This window comes from Phyllobates terribilis, unplaced genomic scaffold (genome assembly GCF_046119375.1).
Source record: "Phyllobates terribilis strain yellow unplaced genomic scaffold, ASM4611937v1 Scaffold_3__8_contigs__length_932513732, whole genome shotgun sequence".
NCBI lineage: Eukaryota > Metazoa > Chordata > Amphibia > Anura > Dendrobatidae > Phyllobates > Phyllobates terribilis.
Genome location: NW_027362763.1, coordinates 504,898,717 through 504,919,911, shown reverse-complemented (window position 1 = coordinate 504,919,911; position 21,195 = coordinate 504,898,717). Strand labels below are relative to the sequence as shown.

The following is a 21,195-nucleotide window of genomic DNA, read 5'->3' as shown; positions in this document are numbered from 1 at the left end:
GTTAATTTTAAGCAGAACCCATTTCCCAAATTCATTACTTTGAAAAGTGAGGAGAGTAATATGTGGCTTAATATCGAAAAGTGTAGCCTGGGGTCAGAACAGAGGAAATGTGAATGTGTTTAATTTGTATTTTTTATCCTTTAGCAGAAATAGCATTTTAATAACTGTCACTCACAGCACGTGTGGAAATGTAACACCGTACTTACATATACATGGGCTGCAGCTGTAAGTGAGATGTCTTCTGAGGACCCTGGTAGCCATAGGAGTCAAAGCCACCTATAAAATCAACTGCAAAAAAAAAGAAAAAAACCCATTATCATTTTGACCTCGGGCAGAATGCTTCCATCAATCACTAAAGAACATCCTGAGAGATATGACAGGCTGGTAATAATCAGCAGAGTTACTAATTACTGGAATGTACAGAAATGATTCATGCTGTAAAATGAGGGAAAAGACTACAGAAATGATAAATCATTATTAACACTGTCCTTGGATCAGAGTTACTACTTGGATCAGGGACGAACAGGTGTTAAACACTAGATGAAATGTCCACATAAATCCATAGTGCACATGAAAATAAGAAACTTTGTAATATATCTTATTAGAGAAATCTGATTATTTCTCCTCCTGATCTAATCTTTCATTATCAAGTAATGGGTAAAATTTGAAAAATCTGTGTTTGGTGAAGACAGATTCCCCCATTACTGAGATAGGAGATGGCAGTTGGTGATTGTATGGAGAGGTGGAGAAGCTAAAGAGGCAGACACTGATCTACTGCAAGTTCTCTAAGGCTGATGTGCGGAAGGCTGAATTAACAAATGCAGGAAAGCAGTCTATAATAATTAATTATATATTAGTAAGTGCCATAATCATGTCTTCAACATATTTGTTGATCATTGTACGGGGACAGACGCCTGTTGTGGTGACCAGGAGATATGAGTGAACCAGGCCATTACTTCTAGCATAGACGCACAGTACAGAATGTGGGCCGGGACAATGCTGGGGAAGGGACTAGGGTCGGTCAGTGCGAGGAGCTCATGTAAAGTATTAAGGGACTGGCAACTAAAAACTCGCGGCATAACGGAAAATACTGATGACCCCCGTTAGTGGCAGTATAATAAGAAAAAACGTTTGAAGGACTTTCTGTACAGACGGGCCTATCATTGTACATGTCGCTAGTTAAGGCAGAAGAACATTAAAGCGCCATTCACACTGACAGCTAGAAAGAATAAAGAATAAGATATTGAACTGTTAAACTGTTATTATTGTCATTACTGAAAATATTGTGTAACTTGATGCCCTGTACCCGAACCACTGACTGTTTCTATAATTAACACCTTCACTTCTGTGTTAAGAAAATTAAATAGCTTAACTAGTTACTTTCGCCTCATCTTTATCTGCATGTTGCATTCCAGTAACCTGTTCACACATGCAGTTAAAGGGGTTTTCTCACAAACAAAGTATATTTTAATTAATAGATCCTGGAATAATGATAACTTCCACAATTGGACGTGTTTAAATAAAATGTTCCTATGCTGAGATAATCTTATGAATGCTCCCCTGCTGTGTACTGTGTAATGGCTGTGTCTGACCGTGCAGGAACATGGTCTGATCATACCACATCTCCTGGGCGGGGGGAGGAAGCAAAAGAGTATACAGATATTACAGAATGGGATCACAGCTGATTCTTTCTGTGAGGTAAAACGTTTCCCTTCCTGTTTTTAACCCCTTTACCCCCGAGGGTGGTTTGCACGTTAATGACCAGGCCAATTTTTACAATTCTGATCACTGTCACTTTATGAGGTAATTACTCTGGAACGCTTCAACGGATCCCCCTGATTCAGAGACTGTTTTTTCGTGACATATTGTACTTCATGATTGTGGTAAAATTTCTTCTATATCACTTGCAATTATTTGTGAAAAAAAACGGAAATTTGGCGAAAATTTTGAAAATTTTGCAATTTTCAAAATTGTAATTTTTATGCCCTTAAATCAGAGAGATATGTCACACAAAATAGTTAATAAATAACATTTCCCACATGTCTACTTTACATCAGCACAATTTTGGAACCAAATTTTTTTTTATTAGGGAGCTATAAGGGTTAAAAGTTGACCAGCGATTTCTCATTTTTCCAACAAAATTTCCAAAACCATTTTTTTAGGGACCACATCACATTTGAAGTCACTTTGAGAGGTCTTTATGACAGAAAATACCCAAAAGTGACACCATTCTAAAAACTGCTCCCCTCAAGGTGCTCAAAACCACATTCAAGAACTTTATTAACGCTTTAGGTGCTTCACAGGAATTTTTGGAAGGTGGAAGAAAAAAATTAACATTTAACTTTTTCACAAAAATGTTACTTTAGACCCAATTTTTTTTTTTTTGCAGGGGTAACAGGAAAAAATGGACCCCAAAATTTGTTTTGCAATTTCCCCTGAGCACGCAGATACCCCACATGTGGGGAAAAAACACTGTTTGGGCGCACGGCAGGGTTCGGAAGGGAAGGAGCGCCATTTGACTTTTTGATTGTAAAATTTGCTTGAATAATTAGCGGACGCCATGTTGCGTTTGGGGCGCCCCTGATGTGCCTTAACAGTGGAAACCCCCCACAAGTGACACAATCTTGGAAACTAGACCCCTCAGGGAACATATCTAGATGTGTGGTGAGCACCTTGAACCCCCAGGTGCTTCACAGAAGTTTATAACATTGAACCGTAAAAATAAAATTTTCACATTTTTCCCACAAAAATGTTTTTCAGCCGCAATTTTGCATTTTCATAAGGGTAACAGGAGAAATTGCACCATGCAGTTTGTTGTCCAATTTCTCCTGAGTAAGCTGATACCCCATATGTGGAGGAAAACCCCTATTTGAGCGCACGGCAGGGTTTGGAAGGGAAGGAGAGCCATTTGACTTTTTGATTGTAAAATTTGATTGAATAATTAGCGGACGCCATGTTGCGTTTGGAGAGGCCCAGATGTGCCTAAACAGTGGAAACCCCCACAAGTGACCCCATTTTGGAAACTAGACCCCTCAGGGAACTTATCTAGATGCGTGGGGAGCATCTTGAACCCTAGGTGCTTCACAGAAGTTATAACATTGAGCCGTAAAAATAAAAATTTCACATGTTTCCCACAAAAATGTTTTTCAGACCCCATTTGACTTTTTGATTGTAAAATTTGCTTGAATAATTAGCGGACGCCATGTTGCGTTTGGAGAGCCTCCACAAGTGCAATTTCTCCTGAGTAAGCAGATACCCCATATGTGGGGGAAAACCACTGCTTGGGCATACGGCAGGGCTCGAAAGGGAAGGAGCGCCATTTGACTTTTTGAATGGAAAAATTTGCTTGAATAATTAGCGGATGTGCCCCTGATGTGCCTAAACAGTGGAAACCCCCCATAAGTGACACCATTTTGGAAACTAGATCCCTCAGGGAACTTAACTAGATGTGTGGTGAGCACCCTGCACCCCCAAGTGCTTTACAGAAGTTTATAACATGGAGCCGTGAAAATAAAAAAATCAAACTTTTTCCACAAAAATGATATTTTAGCCCCAATTTTTTTATTTTCACAAGGGTAAAAGGAGAAAATGGACCCCAAAAACTTATGTGCAATTTCTCCTGAGTACGCCAATACCCTTGATGTGCCTAAATAGTGGAAACCCACCACAAGTGACCCCATTTTGGAAACTACACCCCTCAAGGATTTTATCAAGGGGTATAGTGAACATTTTGAACCCAGAGGTACGACACAGAATTTGATAACATTAGGTCATCATATTGAATAAGTTGTCATTAGTCTTGAGCGCAAGTGCTCGCTACTTGAATTTGCATCGGGTACTCAGGTATGCACCATGTATGCCCACATGTTTCACGGTTATTAGACACCCCAAAAAAAACATGCGGGGATCGCTCGTGCATATGGCAGGCAATCCCTTCGAGATTTTTTTTTGCCGCGAAGCATATGGGGCGGAGACTCGAGCACTTCACTTGAACACCCTCGATACTCAGTGCATACCCGAGCACCCGATGCAAACTCAAGTAGCAAGCACTTGCACTCAACACTAGTCGCCATATCGTCATCTTTTTTTTTTACTTTTGAAAAAAAAACAACCCTAACCCTAACCCAACCTTAACCCTAACCCAACCCTAACCCTAGCCCAACCGTAACCCCAACCCCAAACCTAACCCTAGCCCAACCCTAAACTTAACCCTAGCCCAACCCTAACCCTAACCCCAACCCCTAGCCAAACCCTAACCCTAACCCCAACCCTAACCCTAACCCTAGTCCAACCCTAGCCCTAACTCTAGCCCAACCCTAACCCTAACCCCAACCCAACCCTAGCCCAACCCTAACCCTATCCCAACCCTATCCCAACCCTAACCCCAACCCTAGCCCAACCCTAACCCTAGAGTTTATTTTTTACGCCATTCCTCGTGCGGTATAAGTGATTAGACGACTTTATTCTTAGGGTCGGTGCGATTACAGCGATACAAGAATCATATCGGGTTTTTATGATTGACAGCTGTCACACACTAAAAGATGCATTTTTTTGTAAAATCTAGTTTTTGCATCGCCATATTTTGAAAGCTATAATTTTTCCATATTTTGCCCAACAGAGTCATGTAATGGCTTGTTTTTTTCAGGATGAGTTGACGTTTTTATTGGTGCCATATTCAGTCACGTGACATTTTTTGATCGCTTTCTATTCCAATTTTTGGGAGGCAGAATAAACAAAAACCAACAATTCAGGAATTGTTTTTTTTTAAATTTTTTATGCTGTTCCGCGTGTGGTAAAATTGATAAGGTAGCTTTATTCTTCGGGTCAGTATGTTTACAGCGGTACCACATTTATATAGTTTTTCTATGTTTTGGCGCTTTTACACAATAAAATCTATTTTATAGAAAAAAATATTTTTTTGCATCGCTTTATTCTGAGAGCTATAACTTTTTTATTTTTTGGCTGATGGAGCTGTATCATGGCTTGTTTTTTGAGGGACAAGATGACATTTTCAGCTGTACCATTTTTATTTATATTTGTCTTTTTGATCGCTTGTCATTCCATTTTTCGTTTGGTGGTATGATGATAAAGCATTGTTTTTTGCTTCGGTTTTTTTTTTTTTTACCTTGTTCACTAAAGGGGTTAACTAGTGGGACACTTTTATAGGTCAGGTCGTTTTGGATGCGGCGATGCCAAATATGTGTACTTTTATTGTTTGTTTTTCTCATAATAATATTTATTGATGGGTACATTATATTTTTATTTTTCGTGGATTCTTTTTTTATTTTTTTTTAAATATTTTTACAATATTTTTATTTTTTATTTTTTTATTTTTAAACAGCTTTTTTACTTTCATTCATTGTCCCACTATGGGCATGACCAAAGTATCTTCCTGCTGTCTGGTGACCCGGATGTTGTCATGACGACATCGGGTCGTCATGGCAACATCCGGGAAGCCGTGGCAGACAGCGTTGGACGCCGGCAGGAGAGGTGAGTATCCCGATCGCAGCATTGCGGAGGTTAATATGCTCCCAGCACATAGCACCGGGTGTCAGCTATGACAATCAGCTGACACCCAGCGTCGATCGCGCCCGCACAGCCTGTGCGGGCGCGATCACCATGACGTACTAATACATATCAGGCTCTTAAGTCCCAGGGCGCAGATACGTATTAGTACGTCTTGGGCTTTAAAGGGGTTAATCAATGTTTTACCTTTAAGAAAGAATCATCTGTGATCCCCTGCTGTAATATCTGTATACTCTTTTGCTTCCTCCCCTGCCCAGGAGATGTGGTATGATTAGACCATGTCCCTGTATGGTTAGACACAACCATTACACAGTACACAGTAGGGGAACATTTATAAGATTATCTCAGCACAGGAATATTTTATCATTTTATTTAACACATCCAATTGTGGAAATTATTATTATTCAAAGATCTATTAACTAAAAAGTTGATTAAAATTAACTTTGTTTGTAGGAAAACACCTTTAAGTCAGTATTTCAGAAATATTGTGGCAAAAGGTAAAAAGGAGATATCCATTGGACAAATTAAGATGAGCCTGCTGTTTCACATTGGCTTACACACTGTGCAGTTATATGACTTTTTTTATATAGTTTTTTGCTATGTTTTTCTCTGCATTTTTCTGTAATAACGATGCAAGCAGATGTTAGCTGTATGTCCAAAGGCAAATACAAAAACACGGCAAGATGGGTTTCTGGGGGTGTTTTCCTCACTTTTGGTTGTTTTTTTTTTATAAAACACAGCACGCAAGAGGTTTACCATTTTTTCATGGTTTCTTTCATAAAACCTCTCTACTGTATAGAACTTAAAGAAACCATGTAAAATATCCTAAATATCCATGCTTCAAAATAAACTTGTAAAAAATAACCCACATGAAATTCATTGTGTTTTTACAAGTTAAAAAGATGTCAGAGAAGAAAACCCATCAGGCTGACTTTTACTGCCCATTATACTATAATTATTGTTACATAGTAAGTATGATTTAAAAAAGACACGTATCCACAATTTCAACTGAGAAATGGGAGATGATAAAGTGATTGGCACAACTACAATGCATGAAAATTGCAATGTACACTTAAAGGGGTTATCCGGTCCAAACCGATAAGTCTGCAGTCAGTCTGTGTGACTACAGACTTATAAATTCCCCCAGTGTACGCATTGTGCACTGCGGGGATTCACTGGTTTCAGACCTGGGACCAGAGGTTATGTATGCGTTATACATAACCCTGGCGAGTGGGCGCGCCCTCGCTCCATTCACTTGTATTGAGCAGAGGCAAGTGTATGTAGAGCGGGGCCATGCCCACGGGCCGGGGGTATGCATAACTCATACCTACCCTCTGGTCCCAGCGAATCCCTGCAGCGCACAGTGCATGTGCTGGAGGGATTCATAAGTCTGCAGTAACACAGAATGACTGCAGACTTACCAGTTTTTACCGGACAACCCCTTTAATGCCTAATGCTAAGCTTACTAGCCCCTGAGCCCCTCATGCTGTGGTCAGACAAGTCAGCATTAATTATGGTGGCAGATAGTAGAATTGGCCATTGTATTATATTTTTAATTTTATAATTTGCTCATGTAAGACAGACAATACAATCTACAACTATAACAGGCATAACCAAAATAAAAATCATGGTTAACCATATTGATCATATTTATTTCAAATGTTCTAACGTTACCTATGTTGTGTGCTTTATATTTAATGTCAACTATAGTGAAGAAAAAGACTTTTCATCCATTTTTGTGCCCTGACATACAATAAATAGACAGTGTATTTTGAACTTGTAAAGAAATTGAACATTTTCTTTAATGTTGTGGCACCTGGTATTCTTAAAGTAGATCTGCCCGCAAGCCCTATACTTATTTCTGCAGGTAAATAGCTATTATTTTTTTTATATTCTGATGTGATCCATTAGTCAAATACATAAAAATGTGTGAAATTATTTCAATAATACTTAGAAGTTGACAGCTTGAAATTTTCAGTTTTAAAACTTAAAAGCCATTTAGTTTGTGCACATAATGGATTTTTTTTTGCGACTGAACAAGCTTTTTTATATTTTGGTGAAAATATTGTAGCAATAACAGATTTAATGGAGAATTTCTACTAATGTTCTGTATAAAACACAATACATCCATTAGAGGGGGTCCCAAATGGTGGCACCCCCTCTATAATGCTCATATGCCCTAATAGTTCTTATGGAAAGTGGCTATCCTCTGAGAATAAGCATTTGAAACAGTTGCATTTCTCCATTAAAGAGGACCTTTCACCAGTTTTAGCACGTTAAATCTGCCACATCATGGAATAGTGGTTGCAGAGCTGAAGAAAACGTCTTTTTCAGTTCTCTAATTTCTCATCTCCACTGTGGAGATATAACCTTGAAATGTTTAATTATAATTTATAATAAGCCAGTGGGGCATTATTAGGGATTCCTCTCTGGTGGTGTTCCCATAGAAGGTAAGAAGAACATGCTTTCCCCTGTGAGACATGCAGTGATAGACAGCCCTGCTCTCAGCCCTGATCCCTGCAGCTACTATGTAATATAAAGCAGAGCTGAGTATAATTACAAACAACTCCAGCAGCTGTCATCTCATAGCAGTCAATGTGGGGGAGGGGGAGTGTCATTACATTGAACTGTGTGTCATTACAAACACTTCTGCAGCTGTAGCTCTCCTTTCACAACTCTGTTAGCTCTGCACCTTACCCCATACTGATTGCCATGAGATGAAATTTAGAGGAGCTGCTTATAAAAATACTCAGCTCTGATGTACAATACACAATAGCTGAAGAGATCAGAGCTGAAAGCAGGGTTGTCTGTAATTACTGCTGTCTCACAGTATAAGAAGGCATGCTCTATTGACAATTCTGGGGGCTTGCTTATTTTTCCTCTACATTATGCCTCCTACAATTGGTCAACGATATGCAGGGGAAAAAGTACCCACTCCCATTGGGCTTATTATAAATTATAACCTAATCTTTACAAGCTAATATCTTCTCTGCGGAGAAGAGAAATTAAAAAAAATAACTGTTTTACTCAGCTCTACAGCCATTATTCAAGAGTGTGTCCAGTTTAATATTGTAAAACTGGTGAAAGATTCTCTTTAACTATATATATTAAAGAGAATCTGTTGTGCTTTATCATTCTCCTATTTTTTGCTCTTTACTTTTTAACAATTGACATAGTTTGTACCTACAGTATATTACTCACCATAAAATCTTTAAAAATGATATGTCTACAGCTTAGAATACTGATGAGAAAGAACATTGGCAGGATTCAATGTGAACTGTAAAATGCTGAGAATTACAACCACAATAAACTATCTGTAAAATTCTCTTCCAACATTCCAAAAAATCACTGATGGATATACATTTTTTCTGGAGACAGTGAAAAAAGTGCATTATTTTTACGGACTGTCCTGGAATTTCTGTACGGCTGGCATCTCTGATTGTAAATGAGCAATTAATCATTTTACTGTAAACAGTATAAACAACAAAATACCCATTTTCTAAAATAATATTCAAACACCCCGTAAGTACTATATATAATACCGTGCACAACCTTCTAGTTGTCACTACTACTAGTATTTGTATATTAGTATGTGTACTGTATATAGCACCAAGGAATCAGCTGTAGTAGTTGATTTTTAGAGAGATAGTAATAAGGAAGCAATTGTATTGTAGGGAGGTAGTTAGTTGTAGGATAGTCTTTAGTTTATTGAGGAAGTATAAGTAAAGTAGAACTTGTAATATTTAACAGCTCTTCATCTAATCAGTTCTATATAGTGCTGGCTTTGCTAGGAATGGTTGTGGTGGTTCATGAAGGAAAGTATTAGCTTGGGACATTTTAACATATAGTATTCATCCCAGAGGTAGATTCCAGTGGATGCAAATTACGCATCTGCACAAGTCTTACTGGGCAATAGACACCAAGTTAACAGTCATATCTTCTTGATGTTTTGGAAGCAGGAAAATGTGCAAGCAAAAGGGTCTGAGTGACTTTCACAAGGACCAAATTGTAATAGCTGGACAACTGGGTCAGAGCATCTCTAAGAAGACATACAGTGGTTAATTTCAACCTATCATTAGATAATGAACTCCAGTACTATGGAATCATGGCTTATCTTTTAATGCCATCTATATTAAAAAAGATAAATCTTCAGATTATGCACATTGTTAAAAAAGGAAAAACTCCTCAGGATTACACGTTTCTTGTCTCAAAAATACCTTTACTAATAGCTAACATGTAAAGACCTGAACATCCCTTAAACGCTGTATAAGATCGTGGACGGGGTTTGGTAAAGAGTAACCACACATTGGATATGAATTCTGTTTGTTACAAGCTACCTAATAAGGAATAAAAGAAAACAGTAGAAATAGTAGAAAACAAAACATTGCAGATGAGGAAATCAGTAATGGTTCATAAGTCTGGCCAATAATTTAAACCGTGTTGTAGCTGTTTTTGTTCTCACCCAAAGTCAGTTTGCCAGATCACCAGTGAGGCCGAATTAAGAGATTAGGCCCCTCAAAATTACGAGCGCTAAGAGAAAAGAAAAGAATGCACACTTGTTGTGAGCAAAACAATTCTGTTTATTCTACTGAGAATACTTCTTCTTATACCATTTACAAACAATGTAACTCATGTAGCCCCCCCGGTTACCCAGGTCATGATGACTTTATTTATTGTGTACCCATAACACAGTTTTTGCACACCATCAAAACATTGCATATGAGATAAGAAAGTATGAAAGCCTTGACTATGAGACTATAAGGCTAGGTAACACAAAACAAAATGTAGAACAGAGAGGAAAAACATTAACCCTTCTATATCAACCGCAAAGTGAATGAGTATCAAATTCCAGGATCCAAAAGGTTTTCCAGGATCTCAGATTAGAAAACTAAATATCTAAACTGGGTAAATTACAGTAATTGCAGTAAAATGGCGTCATTTTGCTGCAATGTTATGGCAATATAATGCAATGTGGTCGTACCAAACAATATTGGGATTTACAAAAAAAATAATATATTTTTCACTTTTTCACTTTTTACATATGACAGAAGTATCAAAGTTGCCACTGTTATATCTGAACACGTCATGCATTGATTCATTGTTTATTTTTTCAATTGTTGTGAAAACAATTTATGATGCACTGTTAGTGACCTGCACTACTGATCCCACCGCTGCCATCAATTGTCAGGGAGATCTCGAAGATATCCCACCTTTTCCAACAGTTTGTTAGAGAGATCAGGAATATATATCACCGATGCCACCAAATTGTCAGGACTATCACACAATTGACTGACGATTGATGGACAAGGCAATGTCTAGTAGTGCTACTAGGCCGGTTTGCTTTCACTGTGAACATATAGTATATGCACATCTGATTCCAACACATGGGTATCTATATATTTCGGTACCGTCAATGCCAAGCTCCGCAATGACCTAAGAAAAATTAGCTGCCACTACCAATCATTTATTAAAGGCAGATTGGACACCCATTACTGATAACGTTGAGCCACACGAGACTTCAGGATTATGGTTTATAGAGAAAGAGGAAAGAAGATATAATTTTATATATTTATTCTAACAATTAGGCAATGTTTATAAAAAATATACAAAAGATATTGCAAAGGGGACAAGACAATACAGTATATACAGCCACATAAAATAAAAGGGATAAAAAAAAGAAAGTTGCTAGACCTGTTGTCATAGGAATGGCGCAGATGTTGCAAAGGGGAGCACTCTGTTTAGAAAATGGGGCAGTCCTTACAGCACACTGTATCTCCCAGCACTGAACAATGCTCCAGGTACCAGCCACTCCCCCCTACCTACTCTAGTGACTTCAGATGGGGCTCAGTAAATAAGATACAGGGTCAGGTACCAAAAATTAGGAGATTCTCGCCCTTAAGGATATCTGCCCCCTGGAGATCCTATGCACTAGATATTAATGACATATATTTTCTATCGCAATTTTAGCTCTATATACATATGAGACATGGCTTATACAACATTTTCTGTTCAAGCTGATGCTTGAGGTGGCAGATTCTCTCTACCGGCCATAAATATGACACCTTCTGCATTCTTAGGCAAGCTAGAAGAAGGACTCACATCTGCTATTCAGTAGAGGATTCTCTTTAATTACCTGTCTCCAAAGGAGGGGTTTGATGTTTCTCAGCCACAGTCATCTAAAGTTTAAATAGATTGATAGCCTTGCTTCAGTATTCACTATGATAACTATGAGACGACTTATAGATTTGCAATATCTATAACACTTGGACCTAGTATTATACTTATCAGCCGCCATCGTCAGCTGTTCCCAGCGCCGCTCTGGTCCATCCATCTGATAACCACAACTATTAACTGACCGGAAATTAGAGGTAACAATCACATTATTTTTAATGGCTACTACAGTCTCAAAAATGGAGATTACAGGTCAGGCCCTTTAATCCAACATTATTGTGTGACCTCTAAAATACTGTTCTGGATGAATGGGCAAAAATTCACAGACACACTCCAATTTGTTAGAAAAGACTTACTAGAATAATGGAAGCTATTATACAATGTTTTGAAAAAGTATTCATGCCCCGTGAACGTTTCCACAATTTTTCACATTACACTCACAAATGTAAATGTATTTTATAGGGATTTTATGTGATATAGCAAGCATTTGAGAAGTGTAAAGAAAATGAGGCATGGTTTTCTAAATATTTTAAAAATATACATCTTAAAATTATGGCATGCATTTGTGTTATTCCCTCTTTACACTGTGTTCCAAATTATTATGCAAATAATATTTTCTCAGATTTTCCCAAATTACCTATATGAATTGCAGTCATTGTACTTTTCCAGTCAAATAACTATTAGAGTACAATTGAAAGGTTTTTGTACAAACTGCTTATGATAACAGTATATTTAAAAAAAAATAAAAAACTCAAACTGCACTCAAAATGCATGTTCCAAATTATTATGCACAGCAGAGTTTTCAACCTTTTCATTTTAATAAAGAGGCCTCCATTGGTTAATAAATTTGATTTCCATTGATGATTTTTGTGTGATTTTGTTGTCAGCACATTCAACTTTGTACAGAACAAAGTTTTCAATGAGAATATTTCATTCATTCAGATCTAGGATGTGTTATTTGAGTGTTCCCTTTATTTTTTTGAGCAGTGAAGATAATGTGTTAAGACGACTCACTCGGCTGCTTTCAGAAGTAGACTCAGGAAACGGTTTCCTCTGCAAGTTTATTGTAACGGCATAAACACTGCAGGTTCAGCAAAATAAACACGTCCTATCTGGCATAACGGCAAAACAAAAGATAAACAATAGCACAGTCCATATGTGTGTGGGGTTCACCCTCACAAGTTATAGCACAGCCTTCAGCTCCTCCTGAGCTGAAGCTTTCCAGTCTGGAGACTTGCCTCTCCAGACACAACCACAGAAAAAAAATAGTGACTGAGCATTTAACCTTGCTCAGCTACACCCTGAGGTGGAGGTAGGGTGAATGACTTCCCTCCTATTTCTATGTCATTCGCACAAAACCACTCCCTTTAAGTGATTTAACTCTCCAACATATAGCATGCTGGAGAAAAGTTGTTGGTTCAGTTCGCTAAGGCTAGCAGCCATGGCGAAACATACCTCCCCTCATATGTAACACCAGTGACTCTGTCACAATATATACAGATTAATAGATACATACACAAAATCAGATATATATGCATAGATATAAATATGTGCGTGAGATATATATTCTGTGTTTTCCATGTGTTGCTTACTGTACATGTATTTTATTGGTAAATTAAAGCTTTTTAAGAAAAAAAATGGTGTGGGGTCCCCCGTAATTTTATACTCTAGCAGAGGTTAAGCAGACAGCTAGGGTCAGATGTTTGAAGCCTGGGAAGGGGGTAATACCCACGGAGCTTCCCAGGCTACTAATATCAGCCCCCAGCTGTGTACTTATCCTTTTCTGGCTATTAAAATGGGGGACCCCCCAAAAAATTGATGTGGTGTCCCCCTATTTTAACAGCTAGCAAAGGCTAGACAGGCAGCTGGGGGCTGATATTAATAGCCTAGGAAGGGGCCTTGAATATTGGCCCCCTCCTGGGCTAGAAACACCAGCCCTCAGCCGCCCCAGGAATTGGGGCCCATTGCCCTGTGGTGTTGGCAAGTGGGGTTATAGGGCTGGGGTTGATGTCAGCTTATAATGCCAGCTGACATCAAGCCCAGGTTAGTAATGAAGAGGCATCTATATGATGCCCCCATTACTAACCCCATAGTGAAAGTGAAATGTGAAATAAAAACACCAACACCGAGAATAAAATATTTTATTTGAAATAAACACACAGACTTCTTTAATATTCTAAATTAAACCCTACTTACCATTACGCCCATTCCTCTGAATCCAAAGTCACCTGTGATAAAAATAAAATAATAAACCAACCTCATCCTCACCTTTCCGATGTGAAGAACAGAATCCATGTGTCCCGCGATGTGTCCAGCTCTGCTGCATTTAGATTGCAGGCAGCATAGTAGCTGGTTGCGACCATCCAGCCTGCCATCCTACAGAGACACTGAGGAACGCATGCTTGCGCTCCTCAGTGACTCGCTGTGACTGCATCAAGCTGAGGTGAGGTCATGTCATATGAACTCAGTTCATCTCACTGATGTCAGCGCGAGCGTGGGAAAATTCTCGCCGCGCATGCGCTGACGTCATTTGCCGGCACTGCGAGCGTGAGAATTTTGCATAAGAGAAGCTGTGATAAACTGATTTGGTCTTCTCAAACATGACACATCCAGCAGCGCTGGAAGATGCTGCACACAGAAGCTGGCTCATCTGTATGGTGCTGTGCAGTGTGAGCTCTGCTCAGCAGGTAGTACTCACACTGCGCAGCGCTGCACTAATGATGGCAAGGGTGACACATTCAGCAGACCGCCCGTGAAAGTGAGACAGAGACCCAAATCTGGGGCTGTCCTGCTAGATCTGGCACAGTTGAGAGCATTATATTATTATGCAATTATGATCATACCAACTTTAACATAGACTTTTTCTTTACAGTTAACTACAGTGGCTTGCGAAAGTACTCACTGTTTTGGCTTTTTACCTATTTTGTTACATTACAACTTGTGTTTAAATATTTTTGTAATCCGATTTGCGTGTGATGCATCAGCACTAGTCTAAGTTGGTGAAGTGAAGGGAGAAAAATATAGGCATAAACTAAAGTTATGGGATCGAATAACTAAAAATTGGCATGTGCATATGTATTCACCCCTTTTGCTATGAAGCAAAAAAATATTTCCAGCGCAAGTAATTCCCTTCATAAATCACATGCCTAGTGAAAGGAAGTCCACCTGTGTGCAATCCAAGTGTCACATTGTTGGTCAGTATATATACACCTTTTCTGAAAGGAAACAGAGGTTGCAACACTATTAAGCAAGAGGCACAACTAACCAAACAACATCATGAAGACCAAGGAGATCTCCAAACAAGTCAGGTACAAAGCTATTGAGAAGTACAAGTCAGGGTTGGGTTATAAAAAATATCCTAATCTCTGATGATCCCCCGGCGCACCATCAAATCCATTATCATCAAATGGAAAGAACATGATACCACAACAAACCTGCCAAAAGAGGTCTGCCCACCAAAACTCTTAGCCTGGGCAAGGATGGCATTAATCAGAGAGGCAGCACAGAGATGAAAGGTGACCCCGAAGAAGCTGCAGAGTTCCCAACAGAGACTGGAGTATCTGTCCATATGACAACAATAAGCCACTCCATAGAGGTGGCCTTTATGGAAGAGTGGCAGAAAAAAACCTTTGCTTACACACAAAAATTGTAAGGCTTGTATTGAGTTTGCCAAAAGACATGTGGGAGACTCCCTGTTATGATTTGCAACATGTACTAAGGAAAGAGAGGGGAAAGCTGTCCCTACAGTAAGACTAAGCTGAATCCCTACGATGTAGCGGGCTGCCTGTTCCTAGTGAACTGACCCGCCTTAGTCCTCAGCTAGTCTGAACGAAGACCTATAGAATTGAGAGAGGGGTCCCTAAAAGAACTAAGGACTGGGACAAAAATGGGATACCTCCTAAACAGAGAAGTTGTTGCAGAACACAAAAAGACAAACTGACAAAAATGTACTAGAGGTCCCAGAGGACCAAGCGAACTAACAGAGAAAGGCACCAAAGCACCAGACTAGAGAAACAGTCAAACACTGAAGTCCAGCACAGCCAGAAGGGCGGAGCTGGAATATAAAGGCAGATGGTCACGTGACCGCAAAACACAAGATAGAAAAAACAAACAGGAGGGTTCTAACACTCCCCAAATGTATGGAGGAAGGTGCTGTGGTTAGATGACACCAAAATTTTTGGCCACCAGAGTAAACACTATGTCTGGGGCCAAACCAACACAGCTCATCACCCCAGGAACACCATCCCCATAGTGAAGCGTGGTGGCAGTATCATATTGTGGGGATGTTTTTCAGCAGCAGGGGCAGGGAAAATGGTCCGAGTTGAGGGGAAGATGGATGGGGCGAAATACAGGAATATTCTTGAGCAAAACCTGTTTCAGACTGTCACTGATTTGAGACTGGGACAGAGGTTCACCTTCCAACAAGACAATGACCCAAAGCATATTGCTAAAACAACACTCGAGTGGTTTAAGGGGAAACATGTAAATGTTTTGAAGTGGCTTAGTCAAAGCTCAAACCTTAATCCAATTGAGAATCTGTGGTCAGACTTGGAAGATTTCTGTTCACCAGAGGAAACCATCTAACTTGGAGGACCTGGAGCAGTTTTGCTCTGGGGCAAAAATGCCAGTAGCAAGATGTGGAAAGCTCATGGAGACTTATCCACAGCGACTTGCAGCTGTAATTGCCACACAAGGAGGCTCTACAAAGTACTGACTTTAGGGGGATGAATAGTTTTGCACACTGAAGTTTTCAGTTATTTTGTCTTTTGTTGTCTGCTTCACAATAAAATGAAAACCAATTGTTCACAGTTGTAGGCATGTTGTTCTTAACATGAACTGATGCAAACACTCAAAATGAACAGTGAAATTTCAGGTTGTATGGTAGTTAAGCAAGAAAAATGCCAAGGAAGGTGAATACTTTCGCAAGCCACTGTAAGTGTTGGAAGTATAAATTTGATAAAAACCTACACTGCCAGAAAACTGTATACTAGCTAACATTCAGAAGTATTTAGCTAATTGAATTTAAAGGCTACATAATAGGTAGAGAATCTTTCTTTCTCTTGGAAATTCAGTGAGTAATTGAAGGATGACATTACAAGTGATAATCCTCACAACTGTTCATCATAGGTGTAAGTAAACCCAACTGTTCATTCATTTTAATTAGTTCACTGCTCTTGGATCGTTCTAGTCAAGGAGCAAGAGCCTTAACGGAAAAAGAAAGCCAATGTTTGAGTGCAATGTGTTTCTCTCGCTACAAGTACATTGTGTGTTTTGTCCAATTTATTGCAAGAATTGCCCTAAAAATCCCTTGCAGCCACAGTTAACCATAGCATAAGAGTCTTGGATTGTATGCCTCTTTCCATTATTTTTGTGTGTTATAATACAACACAGCCTGTGGGGAATTCTTTTAACATTAAACTTCATTAGGAGCGAAAGCAGCAATCCATATCCAATTTTCTTTCCATGTCAAGCTTGTTCATGTATAAATCCAGTTCTTTTGTTGGATACATTTGCAATTAATCCCGTGAACAAAGCAAATGCAAATCTTGTGCTGTCAACCTCACCAATTCCAGCTGATTCTTTTCCTGACTTCCATCCATTACATTGAATAATGAACAAAAATTCCCACATTAAGTTAGACCTAATTTTCTAGTGATAATAGACAGAGAGAGAAGTCTCAAAAGCACCCGATGCCTCACGGTTGTAACATCCTAATTTTATGTCTTTTCTAAATGTTGTAAGTAAGATTTGAGCATCAAAGGAAATTAACCTTAAAATTAATTATCATTACAAAAAAAGTCACAGTTTTCAAACTAATTACATCCCATTTAAATAAACCTGATATTCCAAAGAGATTTGTAATTTATCTTCATTTTCATCAGGTACATATGTCAACCTGCTACAAATATTTCTTAAATATACATTGTTAATCTGTAGAGCTGCTAGAACAGCTGATATCAAATTTGCATGTAAGATCTGGCATATGCTTCAAACCCTGTAATTTTTTAGGATAGCCAGTGTTGATTTCCCATAGGATGAAATAATATATATTACCTTGGGCCGTTGTTCCAATATGAACATCTACAAACTGTGAACTATTCAATCCACCATGCTTCATTTATTCTTTACTCTGCTTATCTACTGTCAGTATTATTACTGGTATTTGCCCTCGAGCTTTTACCATATTAGTTATTACTGAAGTGCCATCTGATACACTCTGGGGTATAAACGTGTAGCTTACTACAGTTTTGAGGGAGAGTGATATGATACAAATAGAAAAAAAACATGTTTCTAAGTAGAACACTGAGTAGAACACAACTCAAAGAAGGCAAAGTATGTCAGGGGAGAAATATAGTTAGGAATCAGATATCATTGTACAATAGAAATCTATTGCGTTTATCGCCTTTGGGTCCGTAATATTAACTCATCAGGACTGTGCTGCTCTACTGGTTTGTACATGTGACTTTATTGTTTGCAAAGAACAAAGGTCTTCTATGCATGCACTTTTTGTCTACTTTCAAAACATATATCTAAGATACTATTTGTTTCAAACATTTTTTAGTGTCTTTTTGCATGCATTTTTACTTTTTGGTCTTCATATGCATTTGTTTGCCCTGCATTCTTCTTTACAAGCATTCCTCTAGATAAGGGGTGGACCATTCATTTTCCCAAGAGGCACATGAGAGACTATGACTGTGGTGGAAGTCCAAACCAACAGACCGAATCTTAATTCTGCTTAGTATTATTATTTTATGTTATATCACTTAATATTGAGCAGAATTAAATATGTTGACTAGCTGTTACTAATAATACATTTTGCAATGCGGTCTATTGTAACGTATATTGTTACCTGTGGCAAAAACCAAATTACATAAAGTTTTTAATCATACTGCTCATGTTATCCAGGCTTAAAGGGAATCTGTCATCCAGGATTTCACCCCCCTCCAAAAAAAACTATTTATATGCTATAAGATGAACAAGTCCTGGATGGGGTATGTATATGTGTCACTGAGGTGCCTAACCTTGGTGATGTAAAACCCAGAGAGAAGGCTCCAGCACTGAGAGGTTTATTTAATGGGCCCATATTTTGCACCCAGGTTTTATGCCCCATCACAGTCCCCTCCACACAGTATAATAGTCCTCACACAGTCCCCAACACAGTATTATGGCCCCACAGTCTCCCCACGTAGTATAATGTCCCCAGACAAGTATGATCCCCTACATTCCCACCATACAATATAATGGCCTCCACATAAATACTCACTAAAATAAAAAAAATATGACTCGGTGCATTTCCCCACTGACGCTGTGACAACATCAGGCGTGATATGCTGATCTCATTGCACCTGTTGTGCTGAAAGACTCAGATGCACAGGCTGAATGATGGAAAAGAGAGCAGTTTCCTCCTCCATCATTTTATTCACTGGTATCTGCATCCTAAGGATACAGATACTAGTGAAATTGAGACACTGAGCAGGGGTTGGGAGGGGTGCGTGTGATATGGGACGCCAGTGTATCCAGCCCTTTGGCTGCTTCAAAAATGAACGGAAAAATGCCATACCTAGAATATGCTGTAAATTTATTAAGACTCAGCAGACCCACAAAATGGCTAAATAGAGGACATAAATTCAAAAAACATACCAAGAAGAAAAACAGCCTTACCAACACCAAGTCAGATTACAAATGCAGCAGCAAGATGCTGCGGACCCCCATGATAAAGGTGGGGGGCAGCACAGGTGCAAAATACTGATGGAAACAGCCACTCACAAACTTACCAATTCATGGAGGGGGTGGCTGCCTAGTAAAAAATGCACACAAATGAGGCTTGCATAGGACGCCAGTCATACAGGTACGTGTGATGCACAGTGTCTGGCTTACAGCCTAATAATGACGCCCATACTATTAAATCAGGCAGGCTGTCCAGCACTATATGAGTGCACCCCACAAGGACAAACACTCCAGTTCACCCAACAAACACTAAAGGGCCTGGTGGCATCTGGTAAAAATGGAAAAATGTGCAATAAAAAATAAGGTATTGGTCGATATTTTGTCCAAAATACACAGGCTCGCAACCCACATCAAGGGTCCTCATACTTGTGAATTCTAGCACTAAAACCAAAATGCCAGTATTCTGCACCTGTGCAGCCCCCACCTTTATCATGGGGGTCTGCTGCATCTTGCTAGTGCATTTGTAATATGACTTGGTGTTGGTAAGGCTGTTTTTCTTCTTGGTATGCAGACCCACAAAATGCTACAAAGCATCATTAACCAAAACTTTGTGAAAATAGGTTCTATGCTATTGCACTAAAATTTAAGTAGCATTTAGTGTGTTATACCATCCTGCTTACCCCCGAGGAAGCTGTCAACTTTAAAGGGGAATTCTAGAGTTTGTCATTCTACCTCAAATTGGGGAGCCATTTATTACCTTTGACTTAGGCAATAATTATTTATTTTACTCACTTATATAGCGCCATTAATTCCACAGTGCTTTACAGACATTATTGTATATTTTCAAGCTATGCTGATATTTTTGATGCTGTTTTATTTGATATTAGTTTATGACTTTTCATGTGCTAGCATCCGGTTTATTCATTGCTAATATAGTGTGTATTACTTGTCTGACATGAACTTGACACATTATTATAACTTGTTGTTTTTTTATTGCACTCACATATCTTGCCCTTCTTATAGATGGCACTGGTTTCTGTGGTTTTGTCCAGCATTATTTCCTATACAGTACAGACCAAAAGTTTGGACACACCTTCTCATTTAAAGATTTTTCTGTATTTTCATGACTATGAAAATTGTACATTCACACTGAAGGCATCAAAACTATGAATTAACACATGTGGAATTATATACTTAACAAAAACGTGTGAAACAACAGAAAATATGTCTTATATTCTAGGTTCTTCAAAGTAGCCACCTTTTGCTTTGATGACTGCTTTGCACACTCTTGGCATTCTCTTGATGAGCTTCAAGAGGTAGTCACGGGAAATGGTCTTCCAACAATCTTGAAGGAGTTCCCAGAGATGCTTAGCACTTGTTGGCCCTTTTGCCTTCACTCTGCGGTCCAGCTCACCCCAAACCATCTCGATTGGGTTCAGGTCTGGTGACTGTGGAGGCCAGGTCATCTGGTGTAGCACCCCATCACTCTGCTAGGTCAAATAGCCCTTACACAGCCTGGAGGTGTGTTTGGGGCCATTGTCCTGTTGAAAAATAAATGATGGTCCAACTAAACGCAAACCGGATGGAATAGCATGCCGCTGCAAGATGCTTTGGTAGCCATGCTGGTTCAGTATGCCTTCAATTTTGAATAAATCGCCAACAGTGTCACCAGCAAAGCACCCCCACACCATCACACCTCCTCCTCCATGCTTCACGGTGGGAACCAGGCATGTAGAGTCCATCCGTTAACCTTTTCTGCGTCGCACAGAGACATGGTGGTTGGAACCAAAGATCTCAAATTTGGACTCATCAGACCAAAGCACAGATTTC

General features: G+C 39.1%; 1 protein-coding gene across 1 annotated transcript in view; it reads right to left on the bottom strand.

The window, feature by feature from the left end:
- Positions 1 to 21,195, bottom strand: part of NKAIN2 (sodium/potassium transporting ATPase interacting 2) — a 1,575,235-nt gene that overhangs the window by 73,816 nt on the left and 1,480,224 nt on the right. The window contains exon 6 of the mRNA XM_073676010.1: positions 207 to 288. Coding sequence (XP_073532111.1) covers positions 207 to 288 — 82 coding nt within the window. The remainder of the gene's footprint in view (positions 1 to 206; positions 289 to 21,195) is intronic.